Raw genomic sequence first — 27,044 nt, 5'->3', positions numbered from 1 at the left:
ATCCCTCTTACCCACACTGTTCCTTCAGTGAGCCCTAATGAATTGACTATACATGTTTCCCTTTCATGAAACAGTGCTGAGTCTTCCCAATTCCCTTGTTTTTCGAAGTGGCCAGTTACAACCTCTACTCAATTCCATCACCTTCTCCATGATGGGTTTTGAGTTAACTGTCATACAGATTCCTGTTTTTTGCATCCCTCCCTTCTTGAATGAAGTGTTTTTTTTTTGCTATTTTCTAACCTGATGGAGCTTCTTTTGGATCTGGGAAATTTTTGAAATCTTAATCTCATGCATCTATTACTTCATTAATTGCCTTTTTGAAAACTATAGGATTAGTCACATCTAGACCAGAGCCTTCTCTGCCTGCAGCTACAGCAGTTTGCTTAGCACTCCTTACCGAGTGATTGTAGCTTTACTATGTTTATCTCTTCCCTCTTGCTCCCCCCCCACCTCCTGAAATATAGCTGTTACTAGACATTCTTTTATCCTCTACAATGAAGATTAAAGCAAAATATTTGTTCCTTTCACCCGATACTTCCTTATTTACTGCTAATACCCATTCTCCAATTGTAGAGCACCAGCAATCGTGAACATAGACCATTACAGCACAGTACAGGCCCTTCGGCCCTCGATGTTGTGCCGACCTGTCATAGTGATCTCAAGCCCATCTAACCTACACTATTCCATGTATGTCCATATGCAGAAACTCTTGTTATCTGCTTCCTATTTCTAACTAGCTTCCTCGTACTCCAATGTCTTCCTTCGGACAAAATGATTTTTAGTTGTTCTCTGCTGTACCTTTTTTGCTGTGACCAATTATTTGACCTGCCACACACCTTTTGTGCTTTTCCCTTAAGTTTAATGCTTTTCCCAATTGCATAAGATGACCATGGATGTGAATCCTCCCTTTATAATTTTTCATGGTAGTAATATACTTATTCTGAGCATTCTGAAATATTCCTTTAAACATCTGCCACTGCATCTGTATGGATCTGTCCTCTAACCTATTATACAAGTTCATTTCAGCTAGCTTTGATTTCAGGTGCACGTTGTTGACTTTAATGAAGTTTAAAATACCAGTATATTGCACCCAGTGTTTTCCCTTTCGAGCTGCTGCCGAGGAGATGTCTTTACTCTCGGTCACTAACCACTACTGTCTCAATATCAAGCCTAATTTAATGTGTTCGGTCCAGTTCGAGTGTGTGTATCTCTAAGAAACTCTCAAAAGCATTCTGTGATCTCCTTATGCAGACTACTATTGTCAGTATGATTTTTCCAGTTTATATGTGTTGAAATTACCAATGACTTTCACTGTCCCTTTACAACAAGGGCACAATATTTTTGTTTATCTTGCCCAGCATTGTGGTCACTGGTAAGAATCCTGTAGACCTCTCCCACTAGTGACTTGTTTCTGGTACTGTTACTTAGCAGTGGTACATTATTACGTTTCTGAAAGTATGAATTAGGAGCTGATGACTATTGTTTAAATAGTCATTGATTTGTATTTTTTTTTCTGTCAGGGGTTCTCTGGACCAATCTTTAAAGCATACACTGAAGATGTTCTTTGAGAAGAAGCGGTATGAATATTGGTCTCACTACATAAAATCTCTTGTTACGCATATGATGGAGACAGAAACTGAGGGGGTTGCTCCATTTCTGGAGTTCCAAATGATAATCTCTGCATGGAGAATGGTTCTCGTACTGGCTACCAACTACGTAAGGAAAAAATTCTATTTATTTTGAGGATTAATATCGTTTTAGGAAATTTGTCATCATTATATGGTAGTGACATGCAATCTTCTAATTTTTTACTTGGATTATCTCTGGACTTGACATGGACTTCAAGTTATAGCCCTTTGGTTTTTCTTTATATATTCTTTCATGGGATGTGAATGTCACTGCGCAGGCTACTATTTATTGCCTGTCTCCAATTGCCCAGCGGGCATTTGAAAGTCAATCGCGTTGCTTTGGGTGTAAATTCACATCGGCCAGACTGGTTAAGGATGGCAGATTTCCTTCTCTAAAGGACATTAGTGAACAGATGTGTTTTTCCTGTCAATTGGCAATGGTTCACGGTCATCATTAGACTCATAATCTCAGATTTTTATTGAATGCAACTTCCTGCCATGGTGGGACTTGAACCTAGGTCTCCAGGGCATTTACCTGAATCTCTAGATTAATAGTCAAGTAATAATACCATTAGGCCTTCACCTCCCCAATATTTTGAAGCAGTGTCAACCAAATTAGTGAAGTAGCCAATGCGGCAGTAGTCAGGGAGCACTTTATGAAAACAGGATTCTCATAGTGCTTGATGCGCAGCTGACATTTTAAAAATGTTTCTTGGACGTATGTAAAATGTGTAGATGGTATGCCTTGCTCTGAGAACATTGAGTTAACCATGTAGTGTGGAACAGGAGCACATAAGTAGGACAGACTATACATCACCCCATTTGGTTTTTAACTGTAATCTCACACAATTAAAATTTTCTGATATTTGCCAAATAATCACCAGTTTTTCCAATGCAATTCAACATTTGAACCCCGTTTGTTTGGATCGCTGCCTGGTTGCATAACTATTATTCTACTGCCCCCATGTGCTCAGTTATGCAAATTGCAATATGCTCTGGTGACCATGACCAAACTTCCCATTTTCAGTGAAAAGTTTGAACAATCTCTGAGCCAGTCTTTTTGTTACTCTTTCTTCAGGCATGTAAAAATGGCAGTAGCTGTATATGTAGCCAATTGAAGGCCATCGTCCCCTTTCTTTAAATTTCATACCCAATCTACAATGTTAATACTGCTGCAGATTAACCGTTACATTGAACCACTTACATTGTGAAATAACATGCAAATAGCAAAGAATAAAGCTCAATTTTTTGGCTATTTTCTTCCCCAGGTGGAGGTGATGCATCTGTGTGATAATTCACTGCGGCTACAGTTATTACAAGATGTTCTAGAGGGAACCAAAGTTTTGGTAAATTCTTTTGTAATTTCGATCAAATTCACAGTCTTAGTATTGCTGAAAAAGACTTTTTTAAAACTTGTTGTTTTGTACTCATCAGTACAATTTGTAAGAAGTACTGTTCTAAAAGGAAAACCACATATGTACTGAATGAGAGGAGAGCGCTGTTTGTCAGGTGGATTCTGGTCAAGATGTTGCTATGGATATTAATTCACAGTTTTAAATTGGGATTTGAGAACATGTTCAGCACACACAAACCCCTCTTACACATTTTCTGATAAGCAGTTCTGGATTTATATTTGTTGGAAGTGTGCAAATTAGTTTTAAGTCCACCCTTTTATACTGGACTCTTGCTTTCTAAAAAAAAACTTTCTTTTTGATAGCTTCTGGTGCCTTCATCTGCCTCATGTTTGCGAATGGGATCTATGTTGGCAACACTCCTCCTAATCTTGTTGAAACAGTGGAAAAGGTAGGAAGCAAAAATATGCAATTGAAGATGGTTTATCTGTTCAGGTTTTGAGTCACATCTTTTGCATTTTTTTTAGCATGCATTGTGCACTTTGGTTGGAATTGATGCAAAATGTCACCTGTCTATTGCCTGTTATTTACTAGAAATTGCTAAAAATTGCAAGAAAATACTGTGCTTCATGTATATTAAATATGTTCAAAAGGGCGATATTATTTTCACTTTCCAATTCCAGATCTGAGAGTATATGGACAGCATGTCTCTGGATGTTGCTTTGTTTCTTCTATTAATCTTATTTAAAGAAAAGTGTATAATGCAGTTCGTCCCATAATGATGTAATGGTGCAGAAGACTTTTTTTTCCCAATTTTCTTTCCCTTTTCAGCATCATTGTTCAAGTGTCTAAAATTCTGGACCCACTGGACCAAATTCTAGAGAGTCTGTCACAGAGTAACCAGTACTTTATGGAGAAGACAAAGGCAAAAATATTTTCAGCTATCATAACTACTCTTCAGATCAAACGGCTACGAGGTGAGATTATCATTTCTTTTCTCAGTACTTCCAGAGATTGTACCCTGCTACCTTAAATCAGTGTTCAAGGTATTGATTGCCATGAAAAATAAGTGTATGCCTAATGGCTAAAGGTTAGCATCCTTAAAAGAAAATAGAATGGGCTCCACTTGGAAGAGGATGATGCACATCTAAAGCTGAGATGCAGGGAGCATTGGAAGACATGTAATTTGTTCTTGTAAAATTGAGAGTGATGATCTGCTTTAGAAAATGGCCATGGTTAGTTTAATATGCTTATTGTCAATTACTCCAACATTGGTGCCATAGTCGATAAACCGGCAAAAATTATATACCTCCGATATCGAAAGCTTGCTGTTTTGTCATGGTCTCCACAATGTCCAAGTAGTCACTTGACGGTGTGAGTAAGAAAGCTTGCTACTGCTAAGTTTTATTTAAGGCAATAATGCATTATTTATTTATGCTGGAAATAAAATATGACAGAGCCTGTGCATTACATTTCTATTGCTTAGTGTGTTGTTTTAAATTGATGTAGACCTCTTGATCAACTAGTATACTCCTGGTCTCGTAGGTGCTGGTTAATAAAAGGTTTGCTGTACTTATAATCTCATAGCCCCTACCTTAGTACATGCCACATTCTAAAACTGACACTAGGCACACATCTGTTTGACTGCAAAAAAACCAACATGTAGCCTGGTAATTTCAGGATTTAGCCTTCCTGGAAAAATCTGAGTAGCTCCCAAACAGGATGGGCCAGAGAAGATATGGCCACATGCCGTGCGAGTTGAAATGAGGAGTAGTTTAAATTGTCACACTTAAGAGTATTGCCACACATACTGAACCTCTTCCCTGAGCAATTCATTCCCAGTGGCATAACAGCCATTCATACTGCAACAGCTGACAATTGAATTGATTGTTAATCTCCCCATTGAATGTAACTGCTTCCCGTACTCTGTGGATTTTAAATAAGTGGCATTGATAACATTGAATTATAATACTAAAAAGGTTTGTGAAACAAATACTTTTCAAGGTTTCACTGATTTTTATAGAAGAAAATTATTGTAGTTGGTAAAATTCTGAAACTTAAAGCGGAAAATCTGTCAATCTTTCAGATTTGGCAGTATCTATGGAAATAAAAGGTTAATGTGTCAGGACTGTAACTCTATATCTGAGTTTCTGAGCAATTGTTGCTCTCCAGGGAGTTGGTATTGGTCTGGAATCTGAGAGATGATAGTTGAATGAGATTTGTTGTGGGCAGAGGCACTCTGGATGACCTCAAGTTTATGTTGGTCAGCATGTGGGATGGTAAGTAGTTGTGTATTGGAATAGTCAAGTTTAGAGGGGGGGAGAAAAAGAAATGGAATGGAGGTTGCCACAACCGAAGAGCTGAGGTAGAGTGATGTTGGGTGTTGAAACAGAGTAGAAGTAGACTGTCTTAATGATGGCACAGTTGTGTGTTTGGAAGCTCATCTCAGGATTGGGTGTGGCATCAAGTTTGTGAGCAGTCTATTCACCCTTAGACTGTTACCAGGGAGAGGGGTAGAGTTTGTGAAGAAACAGAGTTTGTAATTGGATGGAAACAATGGCATCAGTAGTACCAATTTTTAATTAGAAATTTCAGTTCATTTCGTGTTTGATGTCAGCCTTACAATTTAGAGTCTATGGTAGGTCTGAGGGAAGTGGAGTGCTAGTGGATATTGTCAGTGCACACGTGGAACTTGATGTGCTTTTGGATATTATTGCTGAGGGGTAACCTGCAGATGAGGAAAAGCAGGCCGAGGATAGGTCCCTGGGGGTAAACCAGATGCAGCTTTGTAGCAGTGGAAAGAGCCAGTTGATTCTCTGGCTACAATTAGACATGAATGGAACTGAATGCAGTCCCATCAAGTTGGGTGATGGTGAGAAGTTTGAAGAGATGGTGTGACTAACTGCCACAAACTGGAAAAGGAATAGCTTACCTTCTCAGCCATTTGTGGCTAACAGCCATTTTTGTTCTATGGGAGAGACATTTTTAAGTACAAATTATGTTAAATTGTATGTTAGAGATCATCTGAACTGATTGAGTTCTGGGAAACATGATCATGACAATATATTTGCAGAATTTTCAGAAGTAAGGATGGTTGAAATAATATAACAAATTGCAAGAGCATTAAAGATCTGATGAAGGGTCTAGGCCCGAAATGTCAGCTTTTGTGCTCCTGGGATGCTGCTTGGCCTGCTGTGTTCATCCAGCTCCACACTTTGTTATCTTGGATTCTCCAGCATCTGCAGTTCCCATTATCTCTATTATGTAAGAGCATTAAGGTCAATTGCCTTTTGAGGAGAGAGGTGATGGTTAATGCATTTTTGGGAAATAACCTGAGGAGAGATCAATTAATATCAGCTGACATTGAATCCAGGAGGTGAGGTTTGATCAGAAAGTTGTTGGGAATGGTGCTAGGAAAGCAGGAGATGAGTCTCAGGCAAGATGAGTTTGGAGAAAGAATGAGTGTAAATAGGAGAAATACTAGGGAGAGAAACAACTGTAAAGTTAAGAGCATTAGGAAGCCTTGGCAGTGTTTTAGCCTGGTGGATCGGCATAGAGAAGGAAGTGAGAGACAGCAGATTGACCAATCTCAATCAGAGACATCCATGACCCTTTATCCTTGCTGGAGGTGGGTGGAAGAGACATGAGAAGAATTTAATACGCTGGCTTGCGATTGAGAAAAGAAGCAGAGGAAGGTAGGGAATGATGGTTACCTTTTGTATTCCAGCCTGATTATGGAATAAGGAACCATTTTCACAGATGAGAATATAAGCTGGTGCTGCTTTGAGCAATTTGCCCAGATCTGGCATGGAATGTCTAAACAGTTTTTTTTTAAAACCATATACATTAAAGGCTCCAACTCTGAATTTAATAACATGGAAATGAGGTTTAGTGCTGAGCAAATGGTAAGGTGAGAGATAGAAATATTTTTTTTTTGGTGTGAGAGCATTGAAAGTGGAGGTGAGTGTAATTGAGCAGACCAGTAAAAACGAGTTTTACAATATTTTCAATTGTGACAGGTATGTTATTTAGAGGAAGGGTCACCAGACCTGGAACGTTAACTCTGATTTTTCTTCACAAATGCGGCCAGATCTGCTGAGCTTTCTCAGCAACTTCTGTTTTTGTTCCTGACTTGCAGCATCACAGTTCTTTCGGTTTTTGTTGTTTAGAGGGGTTGATTTGCTAGAAGCAAGTATTTATGTTGAACACAAAATTTGTAAAATTGTTTTGTGTTTTATAATCTACATCTTATACACACTTCAGTTTTAAAACTTAGTCATCTTTCCTGTTTTTCAGTTTATTTGCAGTTACCTACCAGTGTACAGTTCATAACTTTTAATCTTTTTTAGTTTCTGACATCTCCCAGTATTCTCAAATGCTCCTTACTGTGTGTGAGACCATACATAACGAGGCGATTGTTCTGTTTGACCAAACACATCATGCACTGACAACAGGAGATGCTGGTCTGTCTGATGACAAGGATTGTATGGAGACAGATTGTCCACCACGGTTACAGCACAAGGACCAGAAAGATGGGGTAAGAGAGAAAACCATTCTGTGTTTAAATACCAAGGAGAGGGCTGACCCAAGTGTAATACCTTGACATTTAGGGCTGTGTTAAAATTAATTATCTTGTCTCTAGGTATGTGTGCTGGCTCTGCATTTGTCCAAAGAACTTTATGAAATGGATGAAAGTGGCAACAACTTATTTTTGATTACCCGGAAAGTTCCATTCCTTCCTGCCATGCTTAGTACCCTGGAACTTAGCCTTCGAGTCAAACAAAACCTACATTTTGCAGAGGCATCTCTGCACTTGCTTTTAGTACTATCCAGAACTCAGCAGGTATGTAGTGTTTTAATCCTAATAATAGTTTTAATGATATCCAGCTGTCTGTTAGGGTTCATAAAAATACAAAACCCTAGAAATTGTTGACAGATCATGCATTAGCTGGAGAGAGGCAGTTGACATTTCAGGTTGGTGACCTTCTATTGGAAAAAGTTTCGAAGGTCATCAACCCGAAATGTTAATTCTGTTTTGCTGTTGGACCTAAATTGTTCGGAGAATATGTCTTTATTTCAGATTTACAATATTTTGCTTTCGTATCTGTTAAAATTGATTTAATGTTTCAGAAATACAGTGCAAGTTAGAAAAACAACGTATCTACATTTATACAGTTCTTTTCCAGATACCCCAAAGTGCACCACACCACGGAAAACACTTCTGAATGTTATAATCACCATCGGAGAGAACTAAGTAGGGATGACCAAATTTCGCTAGGTTCCTCTATTCTGTTGGCTTAGGACTAATTAGCTTTTATTATTCTGTGGCCCAACAGAAGTGGATGGAAGAAACTTCAGAAAAACAGGATACTCCAAACCTGATAATGCTAGGTGTTCAATCTAGATTTGTCCATAAGCATGGACCACACTCTCGTCCTGTTGGTCTTGTTTCCATTTTCACCCAAATGAAAAGAAGGTGCGGCGATAGAACTGAGTATCATACAAGTGTAATTCTATGAATCTTAGTATGTGAAAGTAAAGTGAAACGCAACACCTCTGTTTGAGTGTGTATTGATCTTTCAAAGTTAAGTAGAAGTTGTCATTCCAAGCAACTGGTTAGTATCTAAATTTGTGTTCTCTCTTTATTATACTGTGATGTATAATTTACATTTCTTTGCTGACCTCTTGAACAATTGTAATCAAGTTGAGTTCTCATTTGAATCCAGAAATGCTGATGGTTATTCAGAATACCAGTGTGTGCTGGCCCCTTACTAGTCATGATAATGCTTATGGTTTCAATAAGTTTGCCTTTTCTTTGTATTTTTGATGATATTTAAGATCAGAAGATCAAATGGTGTATATGAAATCTGTGACACTGAAGGTGGTGCTGTTAAGAATGCTTTAAGTGAGATGTATGTACATTTTATAAATATGTCAATTATAAAGAATCCTTATGAATTTGTACGGTTGAACACTGAATTTTCAAGTAAAATATAAAATATATTCGGCACCTCACAGCAACAAGGTCACACAGCACATTTGTTATAAATTTCCCCAGGACGTTGCATAGATGCAATTTAAAGCAAAATAACACTCTGCCACATAAAGTAAATATTAGGCCAGATGACTGCAAGCTTAGTCACTGATGTAGGTTTGAAGGAGCGTCTAAAAGAAGGAAATGAAGCAAAAGGGTTTATGTGAGGGTATTTCAGAGCTTGGTGCTTTGGCAATGAAAATATGGCTATTATGGTTGGATCAATTAAAATTGGAGATGCCCAAGAGGCTGGAATTAGAAGACCGACATCTCAAGATTGTGGATCTGGAGGTGATTACATGGAAGGATTTGAGAACAAGGTTGTGAATTTTAAAATCAATCTATTTGCTTGACTGGGAGCTGGTATAGGTCAGTGAGCTTAGGAAAATAGGACTTGGTGTGGGTTGAAACATGGATGGTAGTATCTTGGATCATTTCATTTTGTTACTTGGCTGTTGACTGTGGTATAATATGAGCAATTACTTCAATGTTGTATATTTAGCTATAAATTAGTTCATGTGAAGAAATTGTTCTTTAATTTCAAGCTTTTGTGTTTTCAGGGAGCAGCCATAGTGGCAGGAGCTGGTGTCCTACCAAGCATTTGTCTGCCGCTGCTAAGTGTTTACCAGCTTAGTACCAATGGAACTGCCCAGGTAATGAGCACTGACATGCAGTACAAAAATGACAGGTGTTGTTTGGAGATCACTGTGGATTTCTGTGTATGGCGAACACTTTACACGTGATGTGCATACCTCTGTACACATCTCATTAAATTATGTTTAAATTAAATCTTGTGTCGTTGAAATTGTGTCTTGTATTGAGAGGTTGGATTCAAAGAATGATTACGGCTCACAAGTCCAGTTCATCCATTGTTTCTGTGCTGTTTCTTTTGAAGGAAGAATTCAATTAAAGCCACTCACTGTCGACTTGTAATGTTGAACATTCTTCCTTCTATAGTTAATTCAACTGTCTTAAATTTACAGCCTCCATATTCTCAGGCTGTGCATTCCAGCTCCTAACCACTAAATGTGAAGATGTTTTCCTCATGTTGTCATTCTTTCTTTAGCCAATTACTTTAATTCTGTACCCTTTGGTTTTAGATCAATGGATAGGACCAATAGGAATAGTTTCTATTTATTCTGTCCCACCTGTTTGCAATTATGATATCTCGATGAAATCTGATTTTGATCTTCTCTTCAGAGGTAACAGTCATAATTTGTCCAACCTAGCTATGTAACTGAAGTTCTCGTCCCTGGAACCATTCCTATAATCTTTTCTGCACCCCTCTTAAATCTTAAAAGTGGTTCCCAGAACTGAATGCAGAGTTCCAGTTGAGACCATGCCAGCATTTTGTACAGTCTTAATGTAACGTCCTTGCTTTTGATGCTTCTGTCATAACTAGGAGAAAAAGTACCTGAGTGAACCATTGGGATTAAAGGCAAACAGGTCCCCAGGGCCTGATGATCTACATCCTGGGTACTTAAAGGAGGTAGCAGGAAAGATATTGGATCCACTGGTTATAATATTCCAAAATTCCCTGGTTGCAGGGAAGGTTCTTGAATTGGAAAATTGATAAATGTATTACCCTTATTCAAAGATGGAGGGAGGCAGAAAATAGAACACAATAGACCACCTGTCATTGGGAAATCGTTAAAATTCAGTATTAAGAAGGTAATAGTAGGATGTTTGGCAAGTAAATACATCAGCATGATTTAATGAAGGGTAAATTTGTGTTTGACTCATTTGCTAGAGCTCTTTGAAGATGTAACAAGCAAAGCAATAACAGGGATCCTGTAGGTGCAGTATATCTGGACTTCCAGAATAAGTTTAAGGAGTTTTTTTTTTTACAAGTTGAAGTGTTATGGAGAGTGGGTAGAAAAGTAGAACTGAAGCTGAGATGAGGTCACCTGAGGCCTGATGAGCTGGGCTTGAATGGTTTTGATTTTTTTTAACATCCACAAAATTCGTATGTCCATAAGGTTCTTGATAAATCTGTTTTATATTACTGATTTTTTTTGTTTCAGCTTTGGTCCAATGTTTTGTGTTCCAATTGTTTAGAAACAAATGTTAATTTTGACAGTTTCTTAATTTTATTACTCTGCGTAGCTCATCTAGTTCTGAGTTGACTTGTGTTCCATATCTTTTTTCCTCAAGTAGTATGACTGTCCCTGTGTTGTTAAAGAAATTCTTCAACTTGAAATACCTCTTTAAAAAAAATGCAACTGCTGTCTTTGTCTGCTATTAAGATGTTGAAATATGCCTATAGCTCCATGCTTTTCAAACAATGTATAAGTTGTGCAGCTCATAGAATATTATATATTTCCATATTCTCCTGAATGCAGCACAAAGTCTTTTAAGTAACTGGAGGAGTTGTGCTTATAGCTTACCAGAAACTAATGTATTCATATTTGTCTATAGTTTCACTAATAAAGATGTCTTATTAATTTCTGTGTTAGTTAATTCAAATATTTAAAATGACCTAAAATAACACACTGCTTATCAGATGGTTAATGTCTTGACTCTTTTTTAAAAAAAAATTTCTGTAAATCAGACTTTGGGATCCTCACGCAAGTCTCTGGATGCCCCCTCCTGGCTAGGTGTTTATCGGCTCGCCATGTCACTCATGGAAAGACTTTTAAAATCACTCCGCTACAGCTTCCTTTCAGAAGCCTTAGACTTTGTTGGGGTTCATCAGGAGCGGATATTGCAGGTGGGGTCCAGTTTTTTTCTTAGAGTTTAAAACAGTGCTAAACTTGTAGAATTTCTTTGAACTAAAGATTCACTTTCTTAACATCTTTCCATAAATTCCAATTCTTTATTTTTACAATTATTTCTGTTTAGCATTATATTGAAGTGGAACATATTTCTGGGGTGTGGTATGTACAGCATTGTATTTATTGAAAATGCACAAAATGCTTTAAAAATGAAATTCATTGTTGCTGAACTGTTTTGCTGATTGTCCCTCTTGGGAAGTTTTCAAAATCATGAGCAGGCTGGATGGAGTAGATGGGGAGAAAACTATGTTCCAGCTTTAAAAGGAATGAGAGGATATAAAATTCAAGGGATTTACAAAAGAAGCAAGGGAACTTTAGGGGCATTTAAACGGTCATTGGATAAACATATGGATGATAATGGAGTAGTGTAGGTTAGATGGGCTTCAGATTGGTTTCACAGGTCGGCGCAACATTGAGGGCCGAAGTGCCTGTACTGAGCTGTTACGTTCTGTGTGGTAAACTTTTTCACTATGAATACTTAGGGTGTGGAATGCACTGTAAGTGTAGTGGAGGCACGTTCAATTGAGGCATTGAAGAGGGTATAGCATTATTATTTGAATTTTTAAAATGTGCACGTGTATTTTGGGAATTTGAAGTGGAGGTGCAAAGTGCTGAATGGCCTCCTATGTTGTAGAACTTTGTGATTCATTCAGGGCCTTATACTGTGGCTACAGTATAAATGCCATTTAACCTGCTGTTCTGACATAACCGTTGATCTGTCCATGCATAATCGCTTGCTATTCAACTAAAAAATGTAAGAAAGGGTGTGCTTGCCCTAGAGGGGGTGCAGCAAAAGTTCATCAGATTGATTCCTGAAATGGTCTTATTTTCAAATGATGTTGAGTAAGATTTAAAATTTTCAAGACTGAGATCAATAAATATTTTAGGTACTAAAGGGGATCAAGAAGTGGATGTAGGAGAAAGTCAAATTTCAGTCAAGACCTTTTTTGAATGATACAACAAATTTGAAGTATGACAGATAACGAAATGTGAGGCTGGATGAACACAGCAGGCCAAACAGCATCTCAGGAGCACAAAAGCTGACGTTTCGGGCCTAGACCCTTCTTCAGGTCGAGGCCCGAAATGTCAGCTTTTGTGCTCCTGAGATGCTGCTTGGCCTGCTGTGTTCATCCAGCCTCACATTTCGTTATCTTGGATTCTCCAGCATCTGCAGTTCCCATTATCACTGAAGTATGACAGATACTCAGTTTGGATGTTTAGATTAGATAGATACCTTCCAGGCCTCTAGGTGGTGCACTTTCTAGAATAATAATGTGGTCTCTGTGGCATATGTTGCCTCACCAACAATTGCTTTCTGTCTGTTAGTCCTGGGTTGACATGAATAGTTAGGTCACATTAAAATTATGAATAGATGGAGCTGTTAAGCACTATGTTGATTTTGTGCATCAATGTTCTGTCTTATCTTTAATTCTTCTTCCATAGTGCTTGGATGCAGTCCGCAAGGTGCAGAGTCTGGCTTGCCTTGATGAAGTTGATCACACAGTTGGGTTTATTCTTCAACTCTCCAACTTCATCAAAGAGTGGCGTTTTCATCTGCCACAGCTCCTTCGAGATGTACAGGTATGGTTTAGCTCAAATGCGGTTGATCTTGAATTTCAGCGATCACTTCCCCTTTTTGAATAATTGAAAGTTGAAATCCTGTCACTGCACTCTTTATCTTAATGCCTAGTGCAGGACAAATGAGATTTCTGGGGAAGAGTTGACGTAGTTAACCACCTTTTCTGTTTATTACAGGTGAACCTATGTTACTTATGTCAGACATGTACTTTTCTGCTTCACAGCCCCAAGGTGCTTCAACACTATTTGCAGGTCAGTACATACTATCTTTTAATTTGACTTTAACTGTGATTGTGAAATGTCAAGTACTTAATGCCTCAGTTTACCATATAGTGCTATCAGATGATATTTGTCTTCTAAATTTTGCTGATGGTATAAAGGTAGAAAAATAAATTGTGAAGAGAGAGCACAGTCTGCAAGTGGATATTACTGTCGATAGATTAAGTCAGTGGGCAAACATTTGATGGAATATGTGAATTTGTCAACTTTGGCAGGAAGATTAGAAAAGCAGCATATTATTAAAACAGAAAAAGATTGTGGAACTAGGAGGCACGAGGTATTTGGGAATCCTGACACATGAATCACACACAAATGTACGCAGGTACAGCAAATGTTTTGGAAACAAACAATGTTAGATTTATTGCAGGAGGAAAGGAATATAAAAGTAGGAATGTTTTTCTACAGTGGTGTAGAGTTTTGAGGCAACATTGAAGTGTTCTTCTCATCTGAGAAAGCATGTAAATGTAATGGAAACAATTCAGAGAAGGTTCACTTGACTGATACCTTGGATGGAGTTGCATTATCCTAATGAGGAAAGGTGGATGCTGGAAGGATGCTTTTCCTTGTGAGAAAGGGCTAGAATTAGAGGATACAATTTTAAAAATGAGAGGTCTCTCATTTGAGATTGATATGAGGAGGAAATTTTTCCTCTGTTGAGTATTTAGAATTCTCTTCCCCAGAGAGTAGTGGAAATTGGAGTCAGTGAATATTAAGACAGAGGTGGGTAGATTTCTGACTAATAAGGGAGTCTGTGGTTGTCAGGGCTCGACAAAAATGTGGCACTGATGATATCGTTGAACAGCAGGGCAAGCTTGATGGTCTGATTGTTCTAGTGTATGATTTGAGCCTTTATGTAAAAGCATTGTGGTTGTTTGAATCTTGGGCTGTGGGTTTTGGCATTGAATTGATATAACCATTCTTTTGGCAATCTGCTTGCTAACCATTTCCTGGTGGATCAGGTTTAGAAACAGCTGGCCAAAATAGAAAAAACATGTTCTTTAATTTGTCCTCCTAGTCTAGAGTTTACTTTCTGTCCCAGAGCCCTACAAGTGAAGAGGAACTGGGTTCTTTTGCTGGTCTGGCCAGAATCACAACAACAGGGTCCTACTCTTGATGCCTCTCCCTGAAAGTATATGGTGTTAGCTTACGATAGGGTCACCTTGGATAAAATGTTTCAAAATGAGTGCCAATCATACATGTACACACATGAATCATGGCCAAAGAGTGACTGACAGTGGAAGTCAGTGAGGGTGTTAAATTTCTGGAGGCAGGATGATTGAAGTTGGGCAGGGGGATATAATTTGGGGGTTTAAATAAAGACTTCTAAAATTTGATCTGGTATCAGAATTTCGGAGACTGAGTGAAATTTGTTGCAAACTCATTACAGAGATTTGAATTCTAGTAGTTTTATTTCTGGCAATTATAGATGTCTTTATTTGCTGATGAGGCAAATCTTGGAGAAGAAATTTGCCATTTTTAATAGTGGTCATGGAGGTTTCTCACAGATAAGTTGCCTTACATGGGGGGAAAAGTAAAAAATGTGGAAAAACAAATGTTTTTGTGTCTGCTGCATGTTTAAATCAAGTCATTTATATGTGAAAAGTGTTGTGATGAAGGATTGACAATTGTATAAAAATGAATTGAGAGAGTTTCAGTTCAGACTTCAATGACACTGGTGTACAGAAATGGGCAATGCAAGCTTACTTGTGTTGCAATTTTAATCAAGAAGGTGAAGCCAGTAATCAAGTCGAGTTTCAAAAGTTGAATATTTAATCCCTCTGAGAAAACGAACAATAGTTTTGTCAAATATAATTGCCTTCACAGGTGAAGAATGGTGATTCTATTCCGTCTGCAATTCTCCCTCGACAACCGAAATCCATTCAGACTCCATTGAAACAACAAAACACAGAAAAAGAGGAAATGGAGCAGCGTGCACTGCTGAAAGTACAATCTAGTTTGCTTAGGATTCTGAGTAAGACGTTGGCAGCCGTTCGACATTTTACTCCTGATCTCTCCCAGATATTGTTGGACCAGGTAAATAACTATTGTCTGTGAATTCCTGCCATAAACATAGTATGGCTGATTATTTAATAGAATTCTAGTTTGATGCTCTTGGTTACTGAGATTCTCAGTGTATATTTAGTATTATGCCTCACTGGCATAACATGCTGGAATCATGATCTATATAAATTTTTCATGCCGTTCTTGGAAGTCTGATCACGAAATGCAAATTTTGTTATGAATAGGAGTTTGTGAATGTCCGTTCAATATTAGGCTTTGAAATCACTTAAAATAGTTTACCAGTAGTGGTGATGGCCTAATGGTATTATCGCTAGACTGTTAATCCAGAAACTCAGCTCATGTTCTGGGGACCCGGGTTTGAATCCCACCATGGTAGTTGTTGGAGTTTGAATTCACTAAAATGAAGAATCTACTAATTACCATGAAAGTACTGTCGATTGTCAGAAAACCTCATCTGGCTTGCTTGAAGGAGGGAAATCTACCGCCCTCACCTGGTCTGACCTATGTGTGACTCCAGACCCTCAGTAGTGTGACTCTCAGCTGCCCTCTAAAGTGGTCTAGTAAGCCATTCAGTTCACGTGCAGCTAGGGATGGACATTAAGTGCCGTCCAGCCAGCAGCATCCATGACCCATAGTGAATAGAAAAGTTATCTAGTCAAGTGTTATATTGGAGCATCTATATAGGCATTTAGGCTTAAAAAAAAAACTGCAGGAATCTTGCCACCTGATGCCAGGACCCTATTTGCCAAATACATAAAGTAGAAAAATGCTAATGGACACCTTTCCTAAGTACTTAATTGAATTATTTCATTTGTGTAGTCACTGGATCTGGCTGAATATGATGTGCTCTTTGTCCTGAGCTTTACTACTCCGGCATTTGATTCTGATGTTGCTCCATCGTTTGGTACTCTACTAGCAACGGTGAATGTTGTCTTGAACATGCAGGGAGAGGTAAGAGGCTCAAGTGTCATAACCTTAATATGGCAGTCTGATGGCACACGCATAAATCAATGATGGCTGAAAATTTAGGCTACAGACATTCATTTTTGATTTTATTTTACAGTTTGCATTTCATCTTCAGAGGTTTCCAGCTGCTTTCTCAGAGTAATGAATCCATATCGCCTTTACTATATCTAATTTTCTCCATTATGAAATCAGTGACACTTGCTGGAGTTCCACAACTATTGGCAGCCTTCCAGTACATCGTGCTAAGATCATTTGTGTTTTGAGAGCCTTGACTGTGACCATTAGTTTGATTGAGGCTAGCAGATATCCTTACTATACTTTCAGAATTTCAGCAGATCTTACTTGTATACACTGAGCCAAACTGTGATGCCAACATTGCTATCTTGTCAAGATCTGGCAATTCCGTACAACTTTGGGAATCTAATGCACGTTGTTTATTTGAATGACGTAGTTTACTACCATGTAGTGCATTTACTGACTGAACTATTAGGAAATCTCAAGAATCAGCTTTGTTCAGCATTTTTTGACTGTTTCAACGTTTCAATGTAAACGGAATGCACTGTCAGTTTACTCATGGCCATTAATTGCTTACGGGATTAAGTGTCTATTCCATATGTATGGTATAAAATTTGTTATCATTTCTATGAGTTGCTGGACATAATAAAGGAGGAAAAGAATTTTGTGTTCGGGATTTTAATATATTTCCTGACACAGCTATTTATGGCCTAATTTACATCAGGATCTGCCTCCAAAAAATTGCTTTTAATTGATTTCAGGATTTGCTTATGTAGCAATTAGACATCTTGGTCTTGAATGTACCTCAATGATCGATACAAATTACTGGATTAATACATTGTATATTATGTGGGACACTGTTTTTGCCCTTTGTCAAGAGATGTGCTATCCTGTGCTATGAGCAATGATGTGGCATTTGTCCTAGCTTAATATTGTAACTATACCTGTAAGATTTGACTGTACATCCCCTGCAAATCACAAACCATTCTTCAACTTCTCTTACCAAAAGTTGTTTCTGCACCCTTGTAGGATGTTATTTGAATGGCATTTGGGAGACTAGGAGAAACATAATTAATTTGCCCTTTTGTTTCAAAACAATCATAACCACAAAGCAGTTTCAGGCAAAGCTTACTTTTCCATTATGTTTACATTTTACATTGTTTGCAAGTACTTTTTTTCTCATTATACTGAGAGCATCTGCAGCAACGATCAACCTCTTGTGATTTGTAGACAAAATGCATAACGGAGAAATATCTCTGGTATGTGAGCGTGTTTTGTTTTCCTTGTAGATTCTTTGAGTTTACTAAATTGAAGCTTCACTTCATCTGGAAGTCCCAGAAATGGTGAAGGATGCAAGGTTGTTGCTTCTAATGGTCATCAAGTGACCTCTGCTGGCACATCTGTGACTTGAGTGTTTTGGATTTGCTTAGTTGTTTAAACCCAAGTTGAATAGTCTGTACAAACTGGCTTACGAAGGATGATCAGCTGAGTGAGGTACCAGAAGGCAGCCACCACAAGTAGAACATGAAGGGGAAATAAAAGCAAAAACCTAAATGCACAAGTTTACAAACGGCAAATATATGCACACTAAAATGTTCGTTGTCTTGAATGAGAAGGTGGCATGAATGCTGTATTTCTGCATCTTTCTTAGATGTTTTTTGTTCTTTGTAGATTGATAAGAAGAAGGAGCCCTTATCTTTGAACGTGGGGCCACTGACTTCAACTGAAGAGGCAAAGTCATTAAAGTAAGTTTAAAGAGAGAAGCTGTTGCATTTTAACTTCAGCTACAATCTCAAAACAGTTTACTGCCAGTTGCAGTATCTCACCAGCATTGAATGAAGCTTGTTTGGGTGACAGACTACTAGAAAAACAAACGCAGTTAATTAAGTCTGTGGGAACAAACTAAGAAACATTTTTGCCATGAAATTTGGCAATGTACTTTGGGGAAAATCTGAGATAAATATCAATCAGACTCCATGCATTGCCTAGTCTTGGTTACAGCTGTCTATTGTATTCTTGTGTGATGGGATGTTTGTTGATCTGGCATGTGTAAATATTTATGACTGGATGATTATTCAAAGTGTTTGTTATGAATTCATAGAATGGCTTATGTACAGTTGACCATGAATAAACAAATTGTCTGACAAATTAACTTTTTTTCTAAAGATAGTAGTAGTATCAAATAACTAGTAAAATCAGTTCTGTTATCCATCTTTCCTTTTCCTGTGATGTAAATTAACTTAAGATAATAAAATGTGAGGCTGGATGAACACAGCAGGCCAAGCAGCATCTCAGGAGCACAAAAGCTGACGTTTCGGGCCTAGACCCTTCATCAGAGCTCTCTCTGATGAAGGGTCTAGGCCCGAAACGTCAGCTTTTGTGCTCCTGAGATGCTGCTTGGCCTGCTGTGTTCATCCAGCCTCACATTTTATTATCTTGGAATCTCCAGCATCTGCAGTTCCCATTATCTCATGTAAATTAACTTGCCTGGATTTCACTTGTGGTATAAAATAGCTGCCCATTCATCCCTAAAGAAAACTGTCCACTGTGGGCACATCTTTGATCTGAAATATTGTAAGCTTTTGTTATTTGCACCTCAATGATTTTGCCACTGACTGAAATACAGGTACTCGTTGACTCATGTGTAAAATATTAGCTTGGATTTTTGAGAACGAATGCTTTATATTTGTCCTTAAGCTGTATCCATTGCTGTCAAAACTGAACTTGTTGCTGGAATCTTCTCGTCTTCAGCTGCGTGCTGCTGAATGTCTTCCTGGGTCACTTCAGGTGGCACTAAAAGCTGCCATTATAGTGTGGATTAGAGTCACATATAGGCCAGATTAAATAGCAATGGCAATTTCCACTGACCTTTTGTGAATATTAGATTTTGTTTTACAACGATCCAGTATTTGTGTACATTTATTCCGGTGGTGCTTTTTGTTCATGGCCTGTGGCATTGCTGGGTAGACCAATATTTATTGCTAATCAATTTAAATACTGCAAACAACAGAACTGAAGGTTAAACTTTTGTCTTTAAGCTTCTTGTATTTCAGTCCTGATGAGTTCAAGTGATCAGTCAATGAAGGGCAGTGGAGACCCTCCAATCTCTGCTACATTCTCATGATAGCAGTATGACAAATCAGTTGTCTTGCTTGTTTGCTTTTAATTAGTTAACTAAAACAGTTCCTGTAGCATCTTCAGTGCTAATTATAGTCCAACCAATCAGCAGTCCCATATGTCATAGAGTCTAGTTATAGAGATGTAGGTGGTGTTCCCATGCCACCGCTACCCCACATTTCTTGATGGTTGAGGTTGTTGCAGTTTTGGAATTTGTTATTGCAGGATTCTGGGTGTATTGTTGCTGTGCATCTTATAGATGCTGCAGGATCTCACTGGTGAAGAAAGTGAAATGTTGAATGTTTGTGGGTCCCAATTAAGTGGGCTCCTTTATCCTAGATTGTGTCAGGCTGCTTCAGTGTTGTTGGAGCTACATCCATTCAGACGACTGTAGAATATTTCATAGCATGCTTGTGGACAAGCATTGGGGATATGAGAGGTGAATGACTCACCATAGAATTCATAGTGTAGGACTTTTTCATAGTGTAGGACTTTCTCATGTGGCCACTATTCATCTGGCTATTTCAGTTCAGCCTGTGGTCAGTGGTAACCTCAAGAATGATAGTAATGCTGCCATTGACCTTGATGTTCGATTGTTAGATTTTCTATTATTGGAGATGGTGATTGCCTCGCACTTGTGTGTTATGAGCGTTATTTGCTATTTATCAGTCTAAGCTTGGATGTTCCCCATGTCTTGCTGCCTCTGGGTATGGGCTGCTTCAATTTTGAGGAGTTGTGGATGTTGCTGCACAATACAGTCATCAGCTAACATTCCCATTTCTGATCTTGTCATGGATGATAGTTGGGCCTAAAATGTGACCCTGAAATGTTTCTTCAGTGATATCCTTAGAGTGTGATGATGGGACTTCCAACAATTACAGCAATCCTCCTTTTATGATAGTCATGAATCTAACTAGATGACAGATCCTGCATCCTTTCCCGGATTTGATTCCTACTTTGCTGTGGCTCCTTGACACTATTTGATCAAATGCTGCATTGATGCCAAGGGCAGTCACTCTCATAGCCTCTGGGTTTCAATGCATTTTTGTCCTTACTTGAACTGAGGTTGTAATGAGGTCAGGAGCTAGTTGGCCCTGACCAAACCTACATTGAGCTGCAACGAACAGACTATTGCTGAGCACATCGGGCTTAATAACACACTCAACACTTTCCATCACTTTGAGATTTGACTGATAGGATAGTAGTTAGCTTTCTCTGGACATACCTGGGTAATTTTCCACATTTCCAGTTGGATGCTTGTCCTGTAGCTGTATAGTGGGCTAGTTCTGAAACACCTCCTTTGTGAGCGTTGGAATGTTGAATCATGATGTGCTTAATTAACTGAATTTAATTTCAGACCTCACATTTTAGTATTTCTGGGTTCTGATATCAACAATAAATTTAGATAACCTCCAGTATGAACTATTTCAGAGTACTTTGATTTCTCCTTTTTATTTGAGGCATTCAATATTATCTTTTGAGGTTAATCTTTCATAAGGGATATTAATCTCTGCATTATTCCAATTTTATGTGTCATGGACTATGTAAATAATGTGGTATCTACTGATTCTACTTGGCATAGGTTCAGTAGTTAAGGCCCATTCCCATGTGTTTGCATGTCTCGGTACAGCATCCTTCCTACCTTCTAGTATGAGTTCTGCCTTTGTTCTACGGGATTATGTTGGCTCATTTTTATAAACACGCCGTTGCAATAACTAGCTGGGGGAGGGGGGTTTTATCAGCACAACTACACCCAAGGGGAGCAAAATACCTAAAAGTTTAAACTGCGTTGATGTTGGAAATTGGAAATGCTAGAAGTTCTGGTATGTGGGGCAACTGCATAATCTGCACTTCCTCAAATTAAGTCAGTTGTATTTCATATCATAAATGGAGGGATTTTGATTCTGTCACATTGCTGTCTGAAGTTACCACAAGTAAAATGTAATCTGGTGGATTTATTTCCACCATGAGCCTGGAGATTTGTTAAGAAAAAAATTCTTTGCAATTCCTAGACCATACGTGTTGTATAGCTTAAAATACTTGTCTAAGAGCCAAAGTTTTATGATCCAGGAGGGTAATTTAATACATAGCAGCTGTTCTTTGGTTTATTACATATTTGCTCAAAATTCAAAAATGTCATTTAGTCAGCTGTAATATTTTATATGGCTTTTAAGTAATCTTCACAAAAAAAAACAGACCACTGGTCAAACACTTATCAGAATCACGTCAGTAACTTTGAAGGTGCTTTGACCCAGTGATTGAACCTTGAGTTTTGCCTGAGTCCCAGGTTTTGGTTTGAAGCTCTACTCCAAAAACTGAAACATCAGCTTAGATAATGTGCTCGAATGTTGTACTGACTGGGTCTGAAGTCTGAGATGTTCAAATGAAACATAAGTTGCAACTCTGTGCTGTCAGGTAAAAGGTTTATGGCACCAGCTGAACAAGAATGGAGCTCTCCCAGCCTTCCTGGTGTTAACTAAAGTGTCTGCTATGCCTCTCCACCAATTACTTAGGCATATCTAAATGCATGTTCTATCATACTTTACGTGGTTAGTTACCATGCCTCAATAAATTGTCTTTCAATCTCATTTTTCTGATTTGCTACTTTTTCAAATTTATATCTTTAATCATGGCAAGTTGGAAAAGTGTTCAGATGCCTCCAGTGGCTGAATTCATGAGATTAAAGAGGGCTTAATAAGTGCAAGTTCCATTTTTCCCTTCCCTAAAGAGGCTAATCAAATCCTCTTGCATTGAAGGTCCCTTCTGATGTTCACGATGGAAAACTGTTTCTATGTGCTGATTTCACAAGCAGTCCGTTATCTGAAGGATCCATCTGTTCACTCACGTGATAAGCAGAGAATGAAACAGGAACTAAGTTCAGAACTGGTAACTTTTCAGTTTTACACTGCTCTAAACGGTTTAATAATTACAAATAATACTGTGTATTAGTTACTCTCTCTCAAAATGCAACTTGCTTGATATCTAACTTGTTTCCTCATTTCAACACATCCTGAAAAGTTTATAGGAAAATAACTTCACAAATTGTGATAAGAAACATTGAGGAAAAATTGTAAAAGCAATCTCCATTTCAATGTAATTTGCATTTACCAAAGTTGACTAAGTATAAATGAGATTCACATTGGCATTCTCTTTCGCCAACATCAACAAAAATAAATCAGCAGGAAAATATAGTGTGCATGCATGTGTATCCATAATACAGTATAGAAATTAATTGCAGATCGCTTCTTACCCTATCAGTTTAGAGAATTTCTTTTTCCAACCGCTTCCTGTGTTCTAATTCTTGAGTCTTTGTTTCCAATTCGGGACCTTATTCACACTGGTTTCTTTAGCATTTTTACTGCTCTGTTCTGTAATGGTAATTATCAATTTGCATAAAAAGTACTTCTGCCTAGGCCCTAGATTGCATTATAGAATTGGTGAGAGCTGGAATGTTCACACATCAGATATGATTATCAAACTATAGGTTGGAAATTTGTCTGGCTGCTTTAATTTTATCCCTTTATAGAAAATAAAATTTAAAGCCATACTGACATGAAATTGAGTTTATGGGTGCTTTATACAACAGAGGACATTAAAATATTTGGCATGTTATCAAACCTGCAAAGTGGTGAGTAATTTGAATACTTGAACACAATTCTGCTGTTCAGTCAGTTCTATTCAATTTGGAAATAAAGTGTAACAGAATAGCTGTGTGTACTAGAAGGTCCAGCTGGCTTGGGTAATTGGTCACAAGTAATTTCCCATTGTACTTTAAACATGAAATTTTTCGGGGACTTGACAGGGTAGATACAGAGGGGTTGTTTCTCTTTCTAAAGAGTCTTGGACCCAAGGACATAATCTAAGAGCAAGAGGGTCACACATTTAAGACCAGTGAAGAGAGATTTTTCCTGATGGTTGTGGAATTCTGTATGATCGACTATGAGGCTGGATCATTAAATGCAAAAATGCAACCTAGCGGTATTATCACTGGACTGTTAATCCGGAGACCCAGGATCAAATCCTGCCATGGAAGATAGTGGAATTTCAATTCAGTTTTTTTAAAAAACTGGAATTAAGACTTTAGTAATGACCAATAATGTACTGATTGTCGGAAAACCCCAACTGGTTCACTAATGTCCTTGTGAAGAAAACTGTCATCCTTATCTGATCTGGCCTGCATGATTCCAGACCCATGGCAAATTACCCACTCTCAATTACCCTTTGGGCAATAAATGCTGGCCAAGCCAGCAATGCCTTCATCCTGTGAATGAACAAACAAAGCAAATTCAAGGGCCTCTGGGGAAAAGGCAGGAAGGTGAAGTTGAGGATTATTGGATTATCAGATCTCCATTTAATAGCAGGGCACACTCAGTGGGCTGAACTGAATGGCTTACTCCTATGTCTTATGGTTAAGTCTCATGAACCTGGAACAAGGACATAAAACTGGTAAAATATCCCAGACTGATGTACAACTACAAATGAATCAATAAGCTTGTTTGTTTTGTTCTTTAGATGTTAAAGTTAATTCAAAAAATTGAGCAACTTTGTTGTAGAAAGTATGCTGAAGAATTTAGAGTTTTACTTAGATTTTTGTAATGTTTATTGTCTGTTCTAGATGTGAGTTTGCTCGCTGAGCTGGAAGGTTAGTTTTCAGACGTTTCGACACCATTCTAGGTAACATCATCAGTGAGCCTCCGATGAAGCGCTGGTGTTATGTCCCGCTTTCTATTTATCTAAATAGATAAATAGAAAGCGGGACATAACACCAGCGCTTCATCGGAGGCTCACTGATGATGTTACCTAGACTGGTGTCGAAACGTCTGAAAACTAACCATCCAGAACCTCAACCTAAGCTACAAATCTTCTCAACTTGTTTATTGTCTGTCACTGTTTCAGAGTACAGTTTTGTCCAGCATTTCTCGCTATTCACGTCGTGGCACACCATGTTCCCCTGCTGCGGCCTTACTGATGTCTCCTCCGAGCAAATCCAGCTGCTCCACATCCAAGTTGAGCCCTGAGAATCAGGAACCATTAATCCAGCTTGTCCAGGCCTTTGTGCGACAGATCCAGAGATAGAATAGGAGCAACCATTCTGTTAAACTTCAATGCTTTCTAGCTCTGGACTATGTACAACTTCATTTGCAGCAGTTTTTACTGACCAAAGTGCATGTGAACATGTCAGAATAGGACTGTGGTTATTTTAATTGAAACTGTTATTGAAAATGCTTATTTTTGGTAAACAATTTTCAGCTGTTCCACTTGTCTGTCTCAAAGTTAAAGAATAGAATTACATTACAAAATATAATCATGACATCTCATTTGAATAAATGGTAGCTGTATATAAACAATTGAAAAATTGTACAGTAGCATCTGCTATTAGTTTTGTGACAGTAAGGATGTACCTCAAGTCATTTGAGACTTATGTAGTATTGTAATGTTAATGAATAGGAAGGGTTCAAGGAAAAATCAGTCATTCTGAAGCAATGTCATGCTGTGTTAGATACATCTTTATAAGGCATCTTTAATTCCAGTTTTATAATAAATGTGAAAGCTATTCACCAGTGAAAGCTGCCATGGAAACGACACTCCCTGTTTGGGTTTGTGTGTTGCAAGCATCTCAGACTTATCAAGAAACAGCATTTCAGATTGGTTCGGAATGCCATGACAGTGTATATTCTTACTGCTACTCATTACTTGATATGACACAGTTCATCATTTGGACATTTCCTGCAAAACTTAATGAATTTTAGATGTGTAGTTGCAGCTACTTTTGTCATGGGTGAAAGTACTATTCATTACTGTTCAATTTTAGACCGATTGATTAGAGGAGCTGCTGCATCAAAAAAGAAGTACTGGTAGTTGTTTGATCAAGTACATTTTAGTTAAGTAATTTCCAAGGTTCAAGTAAACAAAATACTCTTGCTGAAAAGGTTAAAAGGCTAAAGAGCAGGTTTTTAAACAATCCTATGTGAACTAGCAGAAACATTTTATTTAATATTTGATTTTGACTGGATGCACTCATTTTTACTTGAGATTTTGCAATAACTACAGGCAACCTTGTGTGACTGTTTGGTCAGAAGTCATGGGGTTGGGGAAACCTAATTTCCCCTGGCTGTAAAGTGACCATAACTTACAGACCACAACTTTATACCTGTGATTATTTCTTCAGTGAAGAAAACAACTTTTTGAGAGGCCTTCTCCTCCAATAGCAGTTAAGAATTTAAAGCTTAATAGACCACCTGATGGAGACAATGTTACAACTCAAATGTTCAGCCTGGGTCCAAGTTTCACCGAACAACCCATTGACTTTGGTATCAAGTGTGGCAGGGAATTTTGTGAGACAGTGAGATATAGTGATAAAAGAATGATTTATTTTAAAACTATGATTATGGCCACTAATTTATTGTTAAACAGGGGAAAATAAAATCATAGAATAGGATTCTTAAACACTGGTTTAAAAAATGTATTCTGGTAATAAAGACACTAAATCAGGAGATTTAATGAGAAACAACCATTCCTCAAAATGTCAATGAAATTCTGAATCCTGTTGGAAAAAGTTGACGTTTCAGTTGCTGTAACTGTCCCAATGATTGTTGCGATAAACACAGACACCTTAATTGAAAGACTTAGCTTGCAGTCACTTTGTGAAACTGCCATTCATTTGTAATTTATTGTCGAGACACTTCTTTTATTCTACCATTGTACAATGTTGATTGTGATGGTTTTAAAGTTTATAAAAGCTTTTAAAAAGTTGAAGAATAAACTTCATCTTGTGATGGTTCCTGATTTTTCTGGTCTGATCAAAATCACATTGCCAGACCCATGCATTCAACTGCACTAAATTTCAAAAGCAGCTCCACAAGGTGTTTAAAAGCTAAAATGGCAATACTATCATAATTATGGGCTTGTTTTACCTATTCAGAAATAAAATATAACACCTCAGTTTACTTCATGTGCCACCAGTTGCAACTATGTGTTTTTTTAAATTTGCCTTTAAAGCATATGATAAATAAATGAGAGACTCTTCACTGTTAATATCCTACCTGATCAATGAATGTTCTTTTGGGTTCCCTCTGGTGCTGAACATTGTGCCACAAGAGTTTTATTAGCTATCACATGGTGGGATTTCAATAGAACCACTCAAGATTGCAACAGTTCATTTCTTAATAGCATTTTTTTCAACTTACTGCACCACCAAAGCTTGGCAAAATTAGTTGCATTTCAAAATGAAATTTAAATGATTTACTTAACTTCATCTGCACTCAGTTGGAAATGGCTG

At 37.9% G+C, this 27,044-nt stretch overlaps 1 protein-coding gene across 1 annotated transcript in view; it reads left to right on the top strand.

Annotated features, from left to right (window-relative positions):
* Nucleotides 1-26,717, top strand: part of nup188 (nucleoporin 188) — a 95,561-nt gene extending 68,844 nt beyond the window's left edge. Inside the window, exons 31-45 of the mRNA XM_048559293.1 lie at nucleotides 1,521-1,716; nucleotides 2,897-2,974; nucleotides 3,346-3,431; nucleotides 3,812-3,957; nucleotides 7,330-7,517; nucleotides 7,623-7,823; nucleotides 9,575-9,667; nucleotides 11,566-11,724; nucleotides 13,232-13,369; nucleotides 13,544-13,618; nucleotides 15,470-15,679; nucleotides 16,487-16,618; nucleotides 18,320-18,393; nucleotides 22,522-22,651; nucleotides 24,662-26,717. Of these exons, the coding sequence (XP_048415250.1) occupies nucleotides 1,521-1,716; nucleotides 2,897-2,974; nucleotides 3,346-3,431; nucleotides 3,812-3,957; nucleotides 7,330-7,517; nucleotides 7,623-7,823; nucleotides 9,575-9,667; nucleotides 11,566-11,724; nucleotides 13,232-13,369; nucleotides 13,544-13,618; nucleotides 15,470-15,679; nucleotides 16,487-16,618; nucleotides 18,320-18,393; nucleotides 22,522-22,651; nucleotides 24,662-24,841 (2,086 nt within the window). The 3' untranslated portion in view covers nucleotides 24,842-26,717. The remainder of the gene's footprint in view (nucleotides 1-1,520; nucleotides 1,717-2,896; nucleotides 2,975-3,345; nucleotides 3,432-3,811; nucleotides 3,958-7,329; nucleotides 7,518-7,622; nucleotides 7,824-9,574; nucleotides 9,668-11,565; nucleotides 11,725-13,231; nucleotides 13,370-13,543; nucleotides 13,619-15,469; nucleotides 15,680-16,486; nucleotides 16,619-18,319; nucleotides 18,394-22,521; nucleotides 22,652-24,661) is intronic.
* Nucleotides 26,718-27,044: the final 327 nt, after the last annotated feature.

Source organism: Stegostoma tigrinum, chromosome 29, assembly GCF_030684315.1.
Source record: "Stegostoma tigrinum isolate sSteTig4 chromosome 29, sSteTig4.hap1, whole genome shotgun sequence".
In the NCBI taxonomy this organism is placed as follows: Eukaryota; Metazoa; Chordata; class Chondrichthyes; order Orectolobiformes; family Stegostomatidae; genus Stegostoma; species Stegostoma tigrinum.
The sequence above is the reverse complement of the archived record's forward strand: the minus strand, read 5'-3'. Positions and strand labels throughout refer to the sequence as shown.